Below are 20122 nucleotides of genomic sequence, written 5' to 3'. Positions count from 1 at the left end.
AAACATGCAAATGAAAAGTTTGTATTCTTTACATTAGGCTTTAAGCATGCAAAATGATTTAGGATCCCAAGATATGATGTTACACTTACTTCTGTATTTAAAATAATGGTAATAAGAGATTCTAAATAAATGAGAGAATGAGTAAATAAATAATAGTATAATGATAATATTTTTATTTATTTATAATATTAATTGTAATAAATTGTTGTACCAAATTTAGCATTCTTCATATTAGGGTTTTTAAGCCTGCAAAATGATTTAGGATTTCCTGACGGGATACTACCTCCACTTTCTCATTTTGCTGTACAAACTATGCAGCTTAAAAGTTTGCATTCTTTGTATTAAGCCAAGAGGTTATTGTGGGACATTTTGATAATTTAGTATACAATTTTTGTATACAACTGGCATGAAGGGGATGGAAATTAGCAATTAAACAACTATGCAGTTCTGTTTATAGATGTGAGAGTGTGTCTTTTCAGAAAAGTGAAAAGTTGCGATGGGGCTTACATGTGAATTTAAGGCATTCAGCAGATTCAAAGTGATTTAAATGCTTTACTTAACATTGTGGTTTTGTATTGGAAAAACTGTATTCATTAGTTATATAAAACTATAGCAAAATAATTTAATGAATTTTATTATGTTCTGTGTTTGTGTTGTTTTTTTTTAGGATGAAATGTCACCTGTCGACGGTCAGCATAGCGATGCATTCTCATCATCTAGTGACCTGCTGGACATTCTCCCAGAGGACTCTCGCTCCGGCACCGGCTCTGCCACCTCAGGCTCCATGGGCTCTGGGTCTAACGGCTGTGGAACATCTGCTAGCGGCGGGTCTGCCAGCAGAACTGGTGAGTTTAGGAGTTTATAGATCTTGTGTCCTATTGAATTCTGATCTATCCATTGTAGTGTACTATACCATGCTAATTAACCAATTCTTGATTGATACTAATTTTGATGCTTGACAGTCAGTTTATTTAAAACATTAAAGATTGATACCTTTTTTAATTAATACTTTTAATAAGCAAGGACACATTACATTAATAAAAAAGTGACAGCAAAAGCATTTATAATGTTACAAAAGATTTCTATTTCAAATAAATGCTAGAACGTTCTATTTATCAAATAATCCTGTAAAAATCTATCATGGTTTCCACAAAAATATTAAGCAGCACAACTGTTTTTAACATTGATAGTAATCAGAAATATTTCTTTAGCAGCAAAATCAGCATATTAGAATAATTTCTGAAGGATCATGTGACACTGTAGACTGGAGAAATGATGCTGAAGTAAACAGGATTAAATTACATTTTAAAATTATATTTAAATAGAAAGTGGTTATTTTAATGATATTTCACAATTTTTTACTATATTTCATAATATTTTTAATCAAATAAATGTAGCTTTTTTCTTACTGACCCCAAACCTTTAAATTGTAGTGTAAATATTAATACATTTGATTAAAACAATGGCGTGTTACCTTTATTGTATTTCTCATGTAGATATTCAAGTTGTTTTAAATTCAGTAAACAATTAGTAATAATAAACAAAAGCTGAAATAAATTCTTAACAATTGTGAACAAACGTCATTAAATCTATTAGACTGCATTTGCCAAGGAAGGACACAGATATTCCGATACAAGTATATTTGATACAGATATTTTTTGTTCCACCTCTTCATGATGGCTTTGATATGGAAGCCCGTTTCCGCCACTGAATTAAAAAAAAAAAAAAAAGATTATTGAGACTTTTTATTCTAACTTTTTTTCACAGAGTCGTTAGATATAAACTCGCAATTCTGACTTTTTTTCTCAGATATGCGTGATATAAACTCGCAATTGCGAGTTAAAGTCCAGTTTTGAGGGAGGAAAAAAAGACTGATATGTATGCTGAATAAGAAAAAAAAGTCAGAATTGTGAGATAGAAAGTCGCAATAACCTTTTTTTTATTTTTTATTCAGTGGCGGAGACGGGCTTCCATACTTTGAACATAACCGACTGTGATGATAATACCTCATTAAAGTTTTTTCTTTACCCAAAAAATGCATTTGACTGTTTATATAAGTCTGGCAGTCAGATCAGTACTACACATGCTGTAAAAACATGTAATTGTTATATATGTTGACATCCTTTAATATAATTACACAAAAGCAATCCAAAAAGAGGAAGAACCTCATATTCTAAACCCACAGTAAACAACATGTACCAAAAATGTTTTTCCCACTTCCTCTAAATTCTTGTATTCTGTTTGATTTCTCCGATACAGAATTTAAATCTGTGCTGTTCAAATGGTCCATTTCTCTCATCACTCCTTTCTGCTCTTTTTTTTCCCTCAGGAAGTAGCAACACAAGCAACAACAGCAGTAACTACTTCGGCAGTGTGGATTCTTCCCAGAAGTCCCATAAGGCCAAGGGGCAAGACTCTGGTTCGGGCTCTGGGGCGCTGGCGCTGGATGGGAGTGAGACCCTAATTAAGAATGTACTGCAGGATCCACTGTGGCTGCTCATGGCTAACGTGGATGAAGATGTTATGATGTCATACCAGTTACCATCTCGGTGAGTGGGCGGAGAGAGGAGAAATAGACCCCCCCACCCCACCCCACTATTAGTAATGCCCGCTTACCAGTAACTAACCCCCCTTCCTCCTTTCATCTGTAGAGCTCTAGTCATGTCAGTTGTAATCCACAGTCTATACTGTGTTTGAGCTGGTGAAACAAGCTGTAATATTAATAGAATGATTCAGTCTAGAAGCGGAAGTCTTTTACCTTCCTTTCAGCTTGACGTACACTCAATTTTCAAACTGCTTGAAATACTAGTTAAATTCTTCTTGAAAATGTGTGAATATCTCTCGTTTAGGGGCACGAATGTGCATGCAAAAGTTCAAAACATGGTTTTGGAAAGGCTGTTTTGTTACGACTTGTCATGAAAACAGAAAACCTTTATTGTAGCTCTGCAAACACCTAAATATGAAACGCATGAGAACTTTAGGACTCAAAGTTTGCTTGAAATTGAAGAAAATTCACTGATTCACAGTCAAAAAAAAAATCACAGTAAAAAAAAAAGGTTGTTTTTGAAATAATCACATTTACTAAACTGTTGAAGTACTGAAGAAAAGTTTGAGAATGTTAGATACTATTTATACTTGTAGCACCTCAGTTTCACTAGATGTAGTGAATGTGAAGCAAATTGAATTCTGACACATTAGAAATAACAATAAAAACAGATGGCAATTTTATTACATTTGATTTATATACGTGTCTCAAGCTACAAAAACGGTTTTCTGTTTTGACAAGAATCTTTAGTGTTTTTCATCAACTTTTTCGCAAATAGGTTGGACCCAACCCACAACACCAAATGTACAGTATACCCAGTTTTTAAAAACAACAGAAGGTTAAATATATCCCCATTAGGGGGTGCTATATACAAGGTTTTAAGTGAACTTTTTGGCCACTGATTGAGTGGGTTTGGGTTTGTGTTTGAGTTTTATTCTGCTTTCACTTTTGAAGTCATAAACAAACCAATGAAACCACATTCGGTTTCAAGCGTGTGTATATATAGGTTTTAATCTTTTGTATTTTGACCTGGTTTTTACCATGAAAATCATCATGGATGCTGGCTTGACACTAAATTACAAACATCTTTTTCTCTTTTGCAGTGACATCCAGAAGGTTCTGAGGGAGGACAGGGAGAAGTTGCGGCAGATGCAGAAAAGTCAGCCGCGCTTTACAGAGGAGCAGAAGAGAGAGCTGGTGGAGGTGCATCCCTGGATGAGAAGAGGTGGGCTGCCCAAAGCCATCGACGTCAAGGTCTGTATACACTGATATTTATCTGATATGTATTGAAGTCAGTTTTTAATTCATTGATTGTGTTCTTATTTTAATGCAGAATATACATTATACACTACCATTAAACACACAAATGATACATTTGAAAGTATTTATATGTAATTTTTTTTTTTTTTAATGTAATTGTTAGATTAGTCTTTGTCACTTTCCTCAAAAAGTAATTACTTTGACCACATTTCACTACCTAGTCAATTCCAGATGGATAAAATCAAGCCTTACATTTTTAAATTGTAGAATAGACTTATTTAGGTTAGACTAATAATAGTGTTTATTTGCAGGCGTGTGTCGGCTGTGAAGAGGTCAGTGAAACCCTGACAGAGGAGGATCCACCAGATCTGCACATGGGAGAAACAGAAAGCAGTGATGTCACAGCGCCTCCGGCCAATAGCAGTGAAGACTCTACACACTCAGAAACACACGGCTGTCCCGGTCCTGTCACCTGAACTGAACCCCTCTTCTCACCTGTAACAATACAGACCTCGTCTGATCAGACAAAGCGGACATTTTAGCATCGAAAAATGCTCCTGCCGCAGCCTCGGACCTTCATGAAGACTCGTTCTGTTGCTTGTCTGTGTGAATGTGTTTGTGTGAATTTGTACAGATTTGTAAATACATGAATGAGTGGGAGAATAAACCAGAGTGAATGAATCATTTCCAGACAGTCTAAACTGTCTCTAAAGCCAGACTCTGAGCTGTTCAGTGACCATTACTGTTAGATTTTAATATTAAGGAATAATATTTCCTTTTCAGTGTTTCCCTGACAGTTTTTTCCTTAACGTGCACATACACGTTCTAACTTATTTCTAACTTTTTATAAAAAAAACAAACAAAAACAAAACTATTTTATGTTTTTTTTTTCTTCTTCTAAATAGACGTATAAGCTTTTGAATCGTTTCTTCTGGTGTTTGATAATTGTGTTGTTGGATACGTTTCTGATATCCTTTCAAATTCACAATTTAACTGAGGACTTGTGGTTTGTGAGCTGAAGTATTATTTATTAAACTACGACAGATGGAACATGCTCTACATAATTGGCACAAACTACGATAACTTAGTTGCGGCACTTTGCTTTAGCACTTGCAGCTTATTTGATCAGATAGTGAATGTGTCAAGAACTTAATGCGGTGCATTTGTTGCATTAGTAGCATTAGGTGAATTTATGTGAAAAGTATTTCAAGCTAAAGAGTTGAGGTGCTGTTGTCTTGTTCAGATTGGCTGTCTGATGGTCTGTTGCGATGTAGTACCTCCAGTGTTACATTTCTCCTCTTTTATAAGCCCTAGATTGAATCTACTCAGACAGAGGTCTTAAGAGTGTCCCTACTTAAACCTGTGAAAACCTGCTGTATGACTCACAACTACCATAAATCCCCAGCACAAAAGCACCTTATTAGGGACATATGGGCAGAATGAGATTTCAGTATCCGGTTTAAAGGTCTATGTTTTGAAAATAACTAAAACACTAATTTGGAGGTCAACTTGGCATTAAGCTTTTAATGTCAAGCGTTTAGCCCACGTTGTGAATAAATGTGCTTGTGTTCTGTACTTTTGAACTCGTTAATAAATGTTCCTTCATGCTGAAGTGAATTTCAATAAAGTCTATTTTTTAGAAATGACTCTTGTTTGTGCATTTCTTCTTATATTTAAAACAAAATGTATATGTGAGGTTAGATAAATCAAACCACTTTTTGGTAAATGATTCGGATTAGCATGCCTTATGCATTTTCAAATGTGCATTTCTTCTTTTGTACATTTATATACATCAGTCATTACTTTAAATTTTCCAGTACATTTTCCAACATGTTTTCATGTATTGTGGTCATAAAATACATAAAGTTGGAATTTAAACTGGAATTAAATAGCCCTGTTTGGCTTTTTACACCAGCTATGTACAAAACAGTCACGTGAAACAATCAGTCTTGGATTTTATTCGAAGTTGACAGTCAGACCCCTCTGTCTATAAAGCATATTTTGATGGAACATTCTGCTTTAAATAAAATGTATATAAACTTGTATAAAATTCTATTTAACTACATGAACTGCTTTTCACTTGGCAACTCAGAAAGTAGGCTAATCATAATTCTTTTATCAAACATTGCATAAATTTAAAATATATTTTTATGGGAAAAAATAAGTTGCCTAGATTAAAGAGCAGAAGTTTGACTTGTGTGTATGAAATTCCTATTCTTGGTATTTTGCTGTTCTTTTAATCATTTCAGTACAAGCCTGTCCTGCGCAAATGGACCGTTGGAGCAGAGGGGCCCTTTCTGCGCCATATGTTCAAAGTCAGACGACCGTTACAACAGTTTTTTCTTTTTTATTATTATTATTATACAGCGCACATCCGACGCACGGCTTCCCTTCATGTGATCAGAGACTCTACTCGCCCAGACAGGGTTTGTGCCTCCACACATGAAAGGCGCGCTAGTTCGTCTCTTTCACACCTGCGCCAATTTGAGTAGAAGGTGTGAATGCTTCCTTCGGGCCTCCTACCAAGACAACAACCTTCAGACGCCGAAAATCCGGCCCCGATGCGATGAAAGCAGTGGTAATACAACCTGTCAACAGTCTGCGAACATTATAGCCTATGTGGATTTAAAAGAGTTAATACGTATTTAATTTACATCAAACGTGCTCTGGTTGTGGAAAACCGATGATTTATATAAACTAAGACACTGAACGGATCATAAACTGCTCTGGTTATCCATTTAGACAACTGAGTCAAGTAGACTGTTCTTTAATCAGACATTATTCAGTGACTAATTTTCTTTTTCTGTCAGCCGCAATTGCGGTTTGAGGTCGCAGGTCTAGAAGGCCACATGTTAACCGGCCAGACTTTTAAAAATAAACCTCCAAATGGTTTTGTGGTAGGATATGTTTGTTATATGCATATTTAAACCATTGTAACATGCTATTTTATTTTTATTTTGTCGACGTGATTGGGTTATAATGTTATTAAAACCTCAGGAGTGTCTGTTCAAACTGATTTTTACTAGTCTTTTGTTAGTCATAGCGTATACTAAATATGGATAAGTGTTGTTACTTTTTGGTGGTTAATGAATAGTTATATGTTACGATATAGGCTATTATTTTATGCAACGCTTAGACTTGAAGTCATCAACCCATCCCCTGGAAAAGTCATTTGAACTAACTTAATTTTTTCACGTACATTTCTATAGTAAATATATATTTTTTTGTTTGATCAGGCTGAACACTCTCTAAATATGCCTGTTAATCAGTCGAACGTTACGGAAACCAAGTTAACGGACGTAACGGACTTACAGGGCTTATTTACCTTGGTTGCAGGTTTCGTGATCTGTCCCACAACCATAGTTTCCGCCAAAATGTCATTATTAAATCTAAACTGCAAACATCTATTTTTGCTTTGCTTATTTTCTGACAGACTTGACCAGTAACACGTAGTCTACAGCACCACACGACACCTTACACTACGATGCCAGTCATGTGTCTTGTGCGCTGATGGTTACCCTTGAATGGGGTGTTAGGTTTTGCACTTAAGGAGGGCCAGAACACCCAAAGCGGACATTCACACTTTCAGAAGTAATAGAAAAGGTGTGATAAAACAAGTTACATACGCTGGTTATTTCATCAAAGCAATTGTAACTGCCTAAAAACTGCATAACATCTGCTCTTGTGGTCAATTCCGCGAAAAGCCTCAAATTCGCGTTACCATAACGTAGATTTAAAAATAACAAAACATGAAACAGTGAGTAAATCAAATTGTTTTATTGAAATCACAATCACATATAAAACACATTTAATGTCAGTACATCTGACATTTACTTCAAAATTATTTCATCATAATAACATACATCTTTTTTTTTTCTTTCTTTTTTTTTTAAATGTCAGAAATCTATATCTACAGCCACGACATTGAAATATGTACACCCTATAACTACAATAATTAGAGATGGGAAAACACTCCCTAGAAATATTATTTATCCTTACAGTGTTGTTTTAACTTAGCTTATACAAAAACAATTAAATAAAAATACGAACTTCTGTGTGGAACTGGACTGAAATGCACATTGTTGCACCAAAAAGAGCTTCTGAGGGGTATCCACAGGTCGATGACAAATGTGACCCTGGACCACAAAACCAGTCATAAGTAGCACGGGTATATTTGTAGAAATAGCCAACAATACATTGTATGGGTCAAAATGATCGATTTTTCTTTTATGCCAAAAATCATTAGGATATTAAGTAAAGATCATGTTCCATGAAGATATTTTGTACATTTCCAACTTTAAACATATCAAAACTCAATTTGTGATCAGTAATATGCATTGCTAAGAACTTCATTTGGACAACTTGAAAGGCGATTATCTCAATATTTTGATTTTTTTGCACCCTCAGATTCCAGATTTTCAAACAGTTGTATCTCAGCCAAATATTGTCCTTAATAGCTTTCAGATGATGTATTTTTGTTTTGTGATCCAAGGTCAAACCCTATTCCTATGTAGAACTGTCCATGGTCTATCATACAGGTGCTCCTGGACTATTGCATGTTTATATAGCTCTAAACTAAAAACTGTACTGTTCATGAATCAGCTGGGATCTCCAGAAGCATCTGTCTACCAAGGTCTCCACATGGACTTGGAGAGATACACGGTTGGCACGCTTGGCGCTTGTTCCCTGGCGTCCACCGAGACTCGGCTGTGCTCCGTGTCCGTGTCATCCAGGTCAGAGCAAAGGTCATCGCTGGAGGTGGTGGAGGGGGCCGGGGACAAGACTGAGGAGCCGCTGCTGACCACGCTCCTGTCTCCGGGCGACAACGCGGCGTACGTCGCCTCGCCAGGCCAAGTGCCACAGTTACTAGAGTCCGACAGGAGATCTGACAGGATGTCCTGAAAGCGATCCTCGTCGTTCAGAGGCATGCACTCCAGGAGGTGGTTGAGCAGGTCGGCGGCGATGGTCGCGTCGATTCCCGGACAGCTGGACACGAAGGTGTGCACCTCATGCATGCACTGGATGTATCCCGCGGCGAACCGCTCGTTAGCTTCGCGGTTCACGCTGTCAGCTTCTGCGGAGGAGAAAAGCGGTGTGACGTCACGACCCAAATACATTGCGACTCGGGGTGTTTTTTTTGTTTGTTTGTTTTTTTTAAATGCAGGCCTGTATGAAACTTGATAACAGCTCTTCTTACCCTTCGCTTTGTTTTGCAGGATACTTTCCACGCGCTTCACGGTCATTTCCAACACCTCGGCGTTCTCCATTTTTACCTGCGCCTAAAATAAATAAATAAATAAATAAATAGCGACGTTAAGACTCTCTTTGCGCTGTATGTTGGTGCTGGATACAAGTGCGAAATAAACTTACATCCGGGTCGGCTAGCAGTAGCCTCAGCTCCTGTAAACTTTCATTGATGCGGGCGCGTCTCTTTTTCTCCACCAGCGGCTTCCTCGTCTGAAGAGGGAGAGAGAATGCGTTTAACTTGTGGAAAGCGTCGAGAAACTTTTGCTTGTGGGATTAAAAAGACGCGTTGCGTACCTTTCTGTCTTTTATTCCGAAATGGTCCTCCTCGTGTCTGTTGCTGCGGGACGCAGGGGCCATATTGCTGCAGTATAGAGACCGCTGAGAGGACGCCTGAATGAGGGGCAGATGGTCGGCGGGTTCAGTTCGAGACAAAAGTCTGTGCTAACAAGCACTACATATATTGTGCAAAGTGGGCGATTGAAGGGGGACATTTATGAGGACTGATTTGCATGTGAATGGACTGACTGGTAACCAATCAACAGCTTTGCCTTTGTCTGGGCACTGTAAACCAACCCGCCCTGTGAACCTGTAGATGGACCAGAGGACAGTTTAGAGAATAAAATTAAGTTAAACTACATTGAGTACATAGATAGATAGATAGATAGATAGATAGATAGATAGATAGATAGATAGATAGATAGATAATGTCATAGTCTACTGTCCTCAAGTCAATAAGTTAGAATAAGTTATTCAGAGAAAAATCAATATCCTGACATTAAACTTAGAATATATATTACACACACACACACACACACACATATATATATATATATATATATATATATATATAATATTTTTCAACTCAATTTTCTTCAAATTAAGTCAATTTAAAAATGGTCATAAAAAACTTCAATAATCTCACTGCAGGTTTTAACTTTGAGACAATTTATTCATATAGGCTATTTTTACTTAAAAATCAATAAACTTGGGTTCGTGTAAATTACATACTATAGTCAGAATTAAACTTGTAAAAGTTACATAGAGAGATGGAATGGAATTTCGATGGTGTTTAGTATTAATAAAGCAAATTAAAGCCATTTTTACAAGTTGTTCTCTCAAGAAACTTCATCTGTCACCTATATTGAGGCTGACAGATGTTTGTGAGCAATATAAACTGACTTCCAATTGCTTGTCTGGACCTTCGATTAGGATTAAAAAAAATATCTGAAAAATAAATGGCAAAGACACTATCTGAATGGCTAACAGCCAGAGGCTGGTAGTTTTTATGCATTACATAATATATAATATTAATCCCCCCCCCCCCACACAAAAAAAGAGACAATTGCAGAACTTAACTCTTTCTTTTTGAATAGAACAAAAGTGCGTCCTCTACTGGAATTCAGTTCATGCGCATGCACGGCATCATCTCCATCAGTGCGGAGTTGATCTAATTTCTGTGGCGTGTCCTACTTTACCAGTGTGCGTATGTGGGACATCATCAGTGCTTTATTATGAGGCCATCTATGAAGGTACATATGAATGTAATCCAAACACACATGAAAAGGTGCTGATATTTAACATTCATATAAGACCACTGAAAAATAAACTACACATTTAAGTCGAAGTCATAATATTTATAAAGGCTGCTACATCAGATAGCGAATCGCAGTGTTTTAGTGAAAAAAAAGAAAGCAAATTAGTCACATTTGTTTTATTATACATATATTACATTTTATTAGGCTAGATTTATTGAAATATGTAATATTTTATATTAGGCCTACATTTCACATATCCTGTTGGTTGTTTTATATACATTTTGTTCGATTTCATTTGTTTCGAGTCAAAAATAAAGTCTCGTTTAATGTCACTAAATTATTCTTTTAATTGGACAAATCCACAGTGCGATGATAAAACATGAAATTCAAAATTATTTTCTGCTTCATAACCTGAAAATACTTGATTATACTTCATTTGCGCTGTTTGTAGATTATAATTTATAGATTATAACCTGCATCAGAGCCATAAAAAGCATTAATCGGTGTCAAGTTATTTATTGACTTCCGGCAGTCTGATGCAAATCAGAACGCGTGGTAGAGCACAGTAATAGAACCGGAATGCACATCCTTTTGTGGGGGAAAAAAAATCCACAATAAAAGTCCAAGACGGGACCAGGCGGAGATGAATGGCTGATTTACAAAAATCCCGTGGGATACTTTTTCATTATTCCAAGTATTTATGCTTAACTTATGTTTAAACTTACGAAGATTAACCATTGTTTTATTATGGTAAAACTGTAGTAATCATGTTTTTGTTTGGCGCATTGATTACCATTTGTCTAACCACATTTTTATTACAAGTACCATGGTTAAACTGTGGTCAGTGTAGCAAGATTAATGATTAATTTGTGGTAACCGTTCGTTTTGGCACTTTATGACTTCTCCCTATTTCATTATTATGCAAAATATTTAGATTAATATTTATATTTTAGATTAGATTTATATCTTAACTATGCACTAATAATGTAATTAAAATATTAGTACATCAATGTGTAATAATGCAACTTTTTAAATAATAATTAATTAATTAATAATAATAATAATAATAATTATTATTATTATTAACCAAAATAGGCATTGTGTGAGCTGTACTAAAATTACATAAAAATAAAAAAAAAATGCAAAATTTGAGCTCAGGTAAAATCTTATGGGAATGGATGTAGAATGAAAATCTTTAAAGAATGAATGTGTAATGGATAATGCGCATGCAGGGACATTCAGTGTGTGTTTTAAAATATCAAATGGTGTGAATATCAAATGAAATGATTAACTGATTTTCCCCCAAATTATTATTATTTATGGTTGCATTTGAAGTAAAAAAAAATTGTCCCTTGGAACATAAATCGGATCTGCACGGGTTAATAGACAAGGCTTTTTTTTTATTGTGAAAATTGTAAGTGATACTAATTTTAGAAAACAGACGCCGATTGGTGGACTCTTACGTTGAAGTGTACCGGAAGCGAGGGAATCCTCTTTAAGTTCGCCCTCTGTCGAGCGCTCCATTCACAGCACAGAAGCGTCCTTGGCGGTACAGTCACTACTGGATGTCCTAACCGCAGAAAACTAGGAAGAAGCGTCAAAATGGTGAAGATATCTTTTCAGCAAGTAACTGTACAGAAGCCGGAAAAGGAGAACGATGGAGACAAAGAGGAAATTCACATGCCCTACTCTCACGTAAGTTACAGCTTCCTATTTAAATACCCATTATTGTCTATTGTTTTGTGGTCTGCTGTGAAACCATCCTTTGTTTTGTCATGTTCCTCCAGGCAAAAAGAAATCAAAAAGCAAAAAAAAAAAAAAAAATATATATATATATATATATATATATATATATATATATATATATATATATATATATATATAATTTTTAATTTGAATTATATTATATTATATTTATGCTTAACTTATGTTTAAGAAAAAATAATATTGCATTTTAATAATTATACTTTAAGAGTGCCATTATGTCTCTAAACCAATTAGGCAATTAATAGACAAAACTGTAATGTGAATATAATATAATATATACAATTATTATGCTTAATAATGATAATTATTAGTATTCCATTAAATATTACTATTAATCACTTTGGCAGGCTTGTGCATGTTTGAAGTAAAAAAAAAAAAATTAAAAAAAGTGTAAAAATGGATTGAACTTGATAGATGTGAGGCAGTATTGAGATGCACAGGAAAACTTTTTTTTTTTTTTTTTGTCAGAGAAAAATGATGCTGACAGTAGATTTTTTTTTAAATTTTCTTATTTCTGATAATGGACCAGTTTCTGTCTTAATTTTATTATTACAGATTGATAATAAGCATCAGATGTCTTATGTCTAAACTGAACAACTCAGACTTTTATGAATATAGTAATATTATAGTATATACTATACACTTTGCCAGGCTTGGACCTGCAGTTCTGCATTGGTTTACAGCTGATAGATGCGAGCCAGTATTGAGATGCACAGCAGGATGAAATTACATCATCCCTCAGTGTGAACCGCCACTGCAGATTAGTGCCCAACAAATCGGCTTGAGCTGCACTTGTGTGTGTCCTCTACATGGACACTTGCAATTTGTTCCCATGGTGGCAGTTATTCAACTGCAAAACCTTTTATTACCACTTGACTTGAGCTGTGACAGTGCAGATGACCGCAGCCTTTTGTTTTGATGTGCCTGGAACGCTCCGTACTCGCTCCAACCCAGACAGGCACACGCTTGATCCCATCAGCCGGGGTGAAATAGGATCTTTGCTTTCACAAAATGGATGCCTCACATCCATCTTTTTGTCTGAGTTTTGTAATCGGTTCTGAGGAATATGATGCTGACAGCAGATTTAATAATTTTCTAATTTCTGAGAATGCATCAGTTTTGATTTGTTGGAAGCTGTTCATGTGCATCAAATCTTTGGGGTTTTAACAAGAAAGCTAAATAAAATCCATTTATTAGACTTCAGCTGGGAGTAACTGAAATCTGCAAGCATTATAAAGTAGGACATTTGTAGGCGACTCAGAATGTTCCCTTCTCTAGTGCGTCACGTTTTTAATTCAACCTCATGTGCCTGCATTCATTTTCTCTACTAGAGTGAAAATGACGTGGATTCATCTAATCTGATACTAGTGCTGTTATTTTCAGCCTGGTACCCACACACTGTCTCCTACCCGCTGCCACTGTGTGTCCTCCCTACGTAGATAGGAACTCCTGTACAAATAAGGAGCGTGGAAGTACAGTACGTGCCTATAAATATCACTCTGCCAGGCGGAGATAGTAGCTCTGTCAGCAAGTCTGTTTGATTCACGATGATCCAGAATCTGCGTGGGCCGATCCGAGCTGGTGTCCTCAGCACCAGCGTCTCTGAGAGACTGGAGGCGGATGCATTGCTCACGCCACCTGACGTCTTGAGACGCTGCCGTGACTAATGTCTTGGCGGGTTGGATGCACTGCAAAAAAAAAAAAACACGATTTTCTTGCTTAGTGTTTGAAAATTACTTAAAAAATAAAGTCTTGTTTTCTGAAAAATGTATTAAAGTGAAGTGAGTTTTAAAAAACTTGTTTTCATTATAAATATATAAGATTCTTAAATCAATATGCATTTAAGGGGGAAAATTATTAAGATATTGTTTTCTGGACAATTTATCCAAATGAATTGAGTTTATGCTTAACTAGAAAAATGGGGGTAAAAAAGTGGGATAAGAAAAATAATCTTCAAGTTTTTTTTTTGTTTGTTTTTTGAAGCATAAACCCACTTAATTTTGATAATTTTTTTTCTAGTTTTAAGCCTTTTTGTTTCTCAAGTAATATGTATCTTGATTTATGAATGTTTAACAATGCAAAAATACTGAGTAAGAAAATTATTTTTGCAATGCAGTTTGTGCCAGCCTGCATGTATCGATTTTGTAATGGGAAATTTGGATGTACTGTAAATTCTCTCCAAGCATTATCAGTGCTCACAAATTTGAAATTAAAGGGATGGTCCACCCAAGAATAAAAATGAATGTAATTCCAAACCTGTATGCATTTATTTCTTCTGTGGAACACAAAAGAAGATATTGTTGGTAAGCTAACATTTTTGGGTCCCATTGACTTCCATAGTTTTTTTTGTGCATACTATAGAAGTCAGTATTTCCTGGAAGCATTTAATTACCAACTTTCTTTAAAATCATGAAAAATCATACAGGTTTGTATCAAAAATGAGGGGGCGTGAATAATGACAGAATTTTCATTTTTGAATGGGCTCTTTCTTTGCAATCCAGAATCAAAAAGCCAATGAAAACTATCCCAAGTGCTCTGAATGCATAAAACTAATTGAAGTTGTTTTGTTTCCCAGCAGGATGAGTTGGTGCTCCCGGTAAGATCTAAGAAGTCGCCCTTTAGTGGCCTTTGGTGCGTCGTGCTCGGCTTGGTGATCTTCCTGTCAGGCTTGATCATGGCGTCTGTATTCCTGTACCGATACTACTTCAGCCCGCAGGTGAGACGCTAGACGTCATTGGATCCGTTAATCATGTTTTATTCACAAACAGGCCTATTTAAGTTCATTGCCATAGCGATCACCATAGCAACACCTTGCTGGATCTTTCACTCAGTCTTCCGTTCACTAGTTCAAGTGCCCTCTATTGAAGCGCTCCGCTTTCTTTCTCCAGATCCCAGAGGACAGTTTGTTCCACTGTCGGGTGATGTACGAGGACCCCCTGTTCGCCCCATTACTCGGAAGACAGGAGCTAGAGGAGAACGTGGGCATCTACCTGGATGACAACTACGAGCAGATCAGCGTGCCTGTGCCCGACTTTGGAAGCAGCGACCCAGCTGACATCATTCATGACTTTCACAGGGTGAGGATCTATCCTAGAAGCACTTGAAGTGAAGTTCTGCCCATTTAGCTCTGGTACAGTTTCTTCTAGTTCTCTGGCTGCACAAAAGATGGTGTTAGTCATCACGGCTCACCCAGATGGACTGTGAACCATTTCTAAGGAAACCTTTTGTCTGTTGAAATCATTGTTTAATATTCAGCGCAATGTGCCAGGCACAGGAGTACATGCAAATGTTTCTCTGAAAGCCACATTTCCAACTTCCCCAGAAGCTATGAACCTATGAGAGTGTCGGCAGAACATTTCGTTCTCTCTCATCTGCATTTAATTGAACATAAGTGCATTAAAACAGTAATATTCTGAAATATTATTACAATTTAAAAGACTTGTTTTCTATTTGAATATAAATTGTAAAATGTCGATTATTCCTGATTCAAAGCTGAATCATCAGCATCTTTACTCCAGTCTTCAGGGTCACATGATCCTTCAGAAATCATTCTAATATGCGGATTTCCTGCTCAAGAAACATTTCTTCTGTTGATTTATTTGAAAGGAAAATCTTTTGTAATATTATAAATCGTGCTACTGTCACTTTCAATCAGTTGAATGCATCTTTCTGAGTAAAGTTAAAAATTTTAAATGGTGGTATATGTATTAAACTTCAACAAATCTCTCATCATCTTTTATTTGATTCTAGAGTCGTTATTAACGGAGGTGTTGTCGTTTCTCGTTAACACAGGGACTCACAGCTTACTACGACATTGCGTTGGATAAGTGCTATGTTATTGAACTCAACACGACAATCGTCATGCCGCCCAGGAACCTGTGGGAGCTGCTTGTCAATGTCAAGGTAACGGATTGCATAAAGTTTTATGTAACGCATGAACAAAAGGTCTCAGATCATGAGTCACATGTTTGATGTACAGCCTTTATTTCTGAAATGTGAAACATGAATGATTTCTGAAGGTAGAACTGCACCTTCAGAAATCATTTGTTAATAAACTGCAAAAACAGTATTCCCATGGTCATGAAAAATCTGGAAATTTCAACAAAAAAACTAAATTAGGATAATAAAAAAGTCTTAGATAAACTTAGATATTATATAAGATATTATAATTATTTATTTTTAATATATAATTGAAATTCCCCTAGTTCTGAAACATTTCATCTAGTAACATATATATATATATATATATATATATATATATATATTAATAATTTAATTTTTAATAATAATAATAATAATTTGTAAGTTTTTTTTTTTTTTTTTTTAGTATTTTTAATTTATTTAATACAATAAAATGAATGCATGCAAACCCTGAAAGGAATTTGTCACTTCCCTAGCAGAGGTGACACACAGATTTGTAATCTGTTTAATTCGTCATAGCTAGTGTGTCAGTGCTGATGGAATGAAGCCCGTAGCCCCATGTGACCGTTTGTATGCATTTGTGTTTTGGCAGCGGGGGATGTATTTGCCCCAGACCTACATCATTCAGGAAGAGATGGTGGTGACGGGGCGTGTTAGGAACATGCGTCAGCTGGGACCCTTCATCCACCGGCTCTGTTATGGAAAAGAAACCTACAGACTGAGGCGGCGTAGCGGCCAAAGACGTGAGTTTCATGACTTCTTGATTTATTTTTGGTGTCTGCGAAGTCAAACATCAGTGTGAATAATATTACTATTACAAAAGATTGAAATAAATAAGATTTTCAATCTTATATTCAATCTGATAAACTGATGAATCCGTTTACCACATCCTTGCTGAATAGAAGTGTTAAAACGTTTAAATAGTAGTTTAACACTGTGAGCAGCACAACAGTTTTCAACAGTGAAGACAATAAGAAATGTTTCTTGAGCAGCAAATCAGAATATTAGAATGATTACTGAGGGAAATAGATTTTAAAATGTATTCAGATGGAACAATCTTGTCCATCATCTTTTAGACGTTTTGTTCCGGGAACCTGCACAGACACAGATGTAGCTGTGGTTGTCTGTCGACCCATTTAGTTCCTGTTTTCTTTCTAATTTCTATCCACCCAGTTATCTTGTGAAAATCAAACGCTTTAACTGTTGCTGATAACACAATACTGTCTTCCTCTTTTTGAGTCAGTGCTTTAGTCTTATGTTAAATGTTGCGTTCAGGTGGATCTGGGCATGTGCTGGGTTCACTCAGTCTGGTGCGTGTGGCACGTTGACACCGATCTTCATCCTGCTTAATGCGTGCGCACGTAGGTGTGTAAGCGTGACTCACGATTGTAGAGTACACAGAACGTCTCCGGTTAGGAAACCACACAGAGGGGGATGTGATGCACGTCAGGCACTGATGCATTGTGGGAGTTGTCGTGTGGAGTGTGGATCAGAGGGCATCTCTCTGTGATGTGATGCAGAGGCTGAGGTGTGGGAACTGTAGCTTGGCTCCTTAAGGACTTCCGCTCACTCATCCGGGCACAGTTGGTGTTTGGGTAGCCACAGGAAACAGAACTTGACTTGTGACATTTGTGCCACACCAAGAATGTGACTGCTGAGTTCAGCTTTGAGATAAATCCAGCTTTAAAACTTTTCCAGTTTGAAACAAAAAAAATATTTGTTAATTAGAACTAAAAAGACCAGGGTAGGCATTAAGTGGGTTGGTAGTTATGTAGTCGGGTAACAATACCTAGTTAGCTTGCAGAAACTAACGATAATGAATTCTCTCCCGTTTCCATGGAAAGTTTTCTTTGAGTGGATCTCTGTTCAGGATTATGGGTAGTAATTAGTAATTCTGGGAGTAGTTAGTTGTGGTCGAGTTGTTTATACATTTAAAAATACATTTCTCTATGGAAAATACACTACCATTTTATTGAAAGAAATCAACACCTATTCAACAAGGATGCATTAAATTGATCAAAAATGTTACAAATTATTTCTATTTTAAATAAATGTTGTTTTTTTTAGAAATAATCTGATCAAATGTATCACAGTTTCCATGAATATGTTAAGCAGCACAACTGTTTTCAACACCGATAATAATAAAAATGTTTCTAAATGATCATATGGGAATGATTTCTGAAGGGTCAAAAAGACTGGAATAATGATGCAAAAAATTCAGCTTTGCATCACAGGAAAAAGTTACATTTTAAACTATATTCAAATAGAAAACAGTTATTTTAAATCCTATTTCACAATATTACTGGTTTTACTGTATTTTAATGCAGACATGGTCCGCATAAGAGACTTCTAACATATGAATCAACAAATTTACTGACCCCAAACTTTTGAATGGTAGTGTAAAATACTTCCTGAAGCAGGTAGCACAAAAGGCGTAACTATGATGTTGAACACATGACATTGACATTAGTATGTACATGCAACATCCTTGCTTAACCCGACTTGAATCTGTTTATTCCTCAGGTGTCGATAAGAGGGAGACCAGGAACTGCCACAGCATCCGGCACTTTGAGAACACGTTTGTCGTAGAGACAAAGATTTGCGACCGACTCCTGCTGTAGTTTCCCTCCGTTCTTCTCAACTCTACTGAGCAAAACCCAAAACTGTCCCTTCCCCATCTGTCCAGCTTAACAGCACTTTATCAGCATGATAAACCTGTACATAATGTTCGATAATGCCATACTAGTGTGTTTGTTTGTTGAAAATTACTTTTTTCACCCAAGTGTTTTTTTGTTTGTTTGTTTTTTTTGTCTTTGTCTAAATTAGATTTTGATTTGCATATTCGGAAGCACACTGTCTAGTTTGTAGTTTCATTTCACTCTCAGGTTATTTGTATTTTATTTTATTAATTTTTTTCGGTCCCACTTTATATTAGGTGGCCTTAACTAATATAAAGTGGGACCATTTTTTTTTTTTTTTTTTCAGTGGGGAGGTTTCCTCTAATATAACTGTGAGATTAGTCTCAGACATCTGGCATGCACTGACGAATGATTTGCATTTTGTTTTTTCTTCCTCTGTAAAAGCCTCGGTTTGTGTAGACTGATGGTTTTTGTGGCCCGTTTCACTTATTCATTATTTTCTGTGTTCGCTAAGAAATCCAGTATTAGAAAATTGTCTTCAATGCCAAAAGATGTATACCTCATATTTTAGAAATGTATGACTTTAAGCCTGTTATTTAAGTCATAGCGTGAGTTTTTGAACGTGATATAAGCAATATAAGTTTTCTTATCTTGGATTTCCTAACTTGACATCCAATTGTTTGTAGTATTGTTGGTTATCTGAGCAGATTATCATGTTCAAATTTTCTTTGTTGCTCTTTAATACATGTGAATAAAGTTTGTAGAAAAATGTGAAAAACTAGCCACCGGATGTTGGTGTGAAATGTTCTGTTATCTCTAAATGCAGTATGTCTATACTGATAAGAATGGGCTGTTTTTTAATTAAGGGGAAGGTGAATTTTCTTAGGCACAGATGTGCAGAAATCTTTTCCTTGCTGTTCCTATTCCTTTTTTTATGTACGGTCCATCCATGACTTATGGTAGATCTTTAGACCTCATCTGAGGTGGAATCATTTCATTTTGCTTGCACTTTTTCTAATTGTACCATTTATATGTATTTGTTCCTCTTCCACATACTGGTGTAGCAACAACTGGTTTTGTCTGGAATAAGTGAGGCGTTTGATTTGATGCACTCTATTCTGCTGCTTTGTAAATAATAATTGCTTGTAAAAATCCATCAATAAACTGCTGAAACGCTACCCTAGCTCTGCTGATCGTTACAGATAAGT

The 20122-nt window shown here is 36.1% G+C and overlaps 3 protein-coding genes across 5 annotated transcripts in view; 2 read left to right on the top strand and 1 right to left on the bottom strand.

Moving 5' to 3' along the window:
- per2 (period circadian clock 2) overlaps positions 1-5417 on the top strand; it is a 30151-nt gene extending 24734 nt beyond the window's left edge. For both annotated transcript variants that reach the window (XM_058749154.1, XM_058749145.1), the window contains 4 exons: positions 668-845; positions 2330-2549; positions 3649-3799; positions 4117-5417. In XM_058749154.1, coding sequence (XP_058605137.1) covers positions 668-845; positions 2330-2549; positions 3649-3799; positions 4117-4281 — 714 coding nt within the window. In that variant the 3' untranslated portion in view covers positions 4282-5417. The remainder of the gene's footprint in view (positions 1-667; positions 846-2329; positions 2550-3648; positions 3800-4116) is intronic.
- A 2186-nt stretch (positions 5418-7603) lies between these two features.
- Positions 7604-10370, bottom strand: hes6 (hes family bHLH transcription factor 6). Its single transcript, XM_058750824.1, has 4 exons — positions 9347-10370; positions 9176-9262; positions 9003-9084; positions 7604-8879 (listed from the first exon to the last, which is right to left on the bottom strand). Exons 1-4 carry the CDS (start codon positions 9407-9409, stop codon positions 8431-8433), a joined length of 681 nt encoding a protein of 226 aa, XP_058606807.1. The 5' UTR covers positions 9410-10370; the 3' UTR covers positions 7604-8430.
- A 190-nt stretch (positions 10371-10560) lies between these two features.
- itm2cb (integral membrane protein 2Cb) lies at positions 10561-19695 on the top strand. Of its 2 annotated transcripts, none has more exons than XM_058750803.1 (7): positions 10561-10581; positions 12022-12282; positions 14933-15070; positions 15243-15431; positions 16147-16257; positions 16868-17018; positions 18799-19695. In XM_058750803.1, exons 1-7 carry the CDS (start codon positions 10564-10566, stop codon positions 18894-18896), a joined length of 966 nt encoding a protein of 321 aa, XP_058606786.1. In that variant the 5' UTR covers positions 10561-10563; the 3' UTR covers positions 18897-19695. The 2 variants fall into 2 exon arrangements, with proteins under 2 accessions (XP_058606786.1, XP_058606779.1); XM_058750796.1 differs by having other exon boundaries at positions 14930-15070.
- Positions 19696-20122: the final 427 nt, after the last annotated feature.

This window comes from Onychostoma macrolepis, chromosome 02 (assembly GCF_012432095.1).
Source record: "Onychostoma macrolepis isolate SWU-2019 chromosome 02, ASM1243209v1, whole genome shotgun sequence".
Taxonomy (NCBI): domain Eukaryota; kingdom Metazoa; phylum Chordata; class Actinopteri; order Cypriniformes; family Cyprinidae; genus Onychostoma; species Onychostoma macrolepis.
The sequence above is the reverse complement of the archived record's forward strand: the minus strand, read 5'-3'. Positions and strand labels throughout refer to the sequence as shown.

Coding starts and splice junctions, on each gene's coding strand:
- hes6 (XM_058750824.1), bottom strand. CDS start 9,409: ATGGCCCCTGCGTCCCGCAGCAACAGACACGAGGAGGACCATTTCGGA. Junction 9,263..9,346: donor TCGGAATAAAAGACAGAAAG/GTACGCAACGCG, acceptor CTCCCTCTTCAG/ACGAGGAAGCCGCTGGTGGA. Junction 8,880..9,002: donor CCTGCAAAACAAAGCGAAGG/GTAAGAAGAGCT, acceptor TCTCCTCCGCAG/AAGCTGACAGCGTGAACCGC.
- itm2cb (XM_058750796.1), top strand. Junction 15,071..15,242: donor GATACTACTTCAGCCCGCAG/GTGAGACGCTAG, acceptor TTCTTTCTCCAG/ATCCCAGAGGACAGTTTGTT. Junction 17,019..18,798: donor GCGGCGTAGCGGCCAAAGAC/GTGAGTTTCATG, acceptor TTTATTCCTCAG/GTGTCGATAAGAGGGAGACC.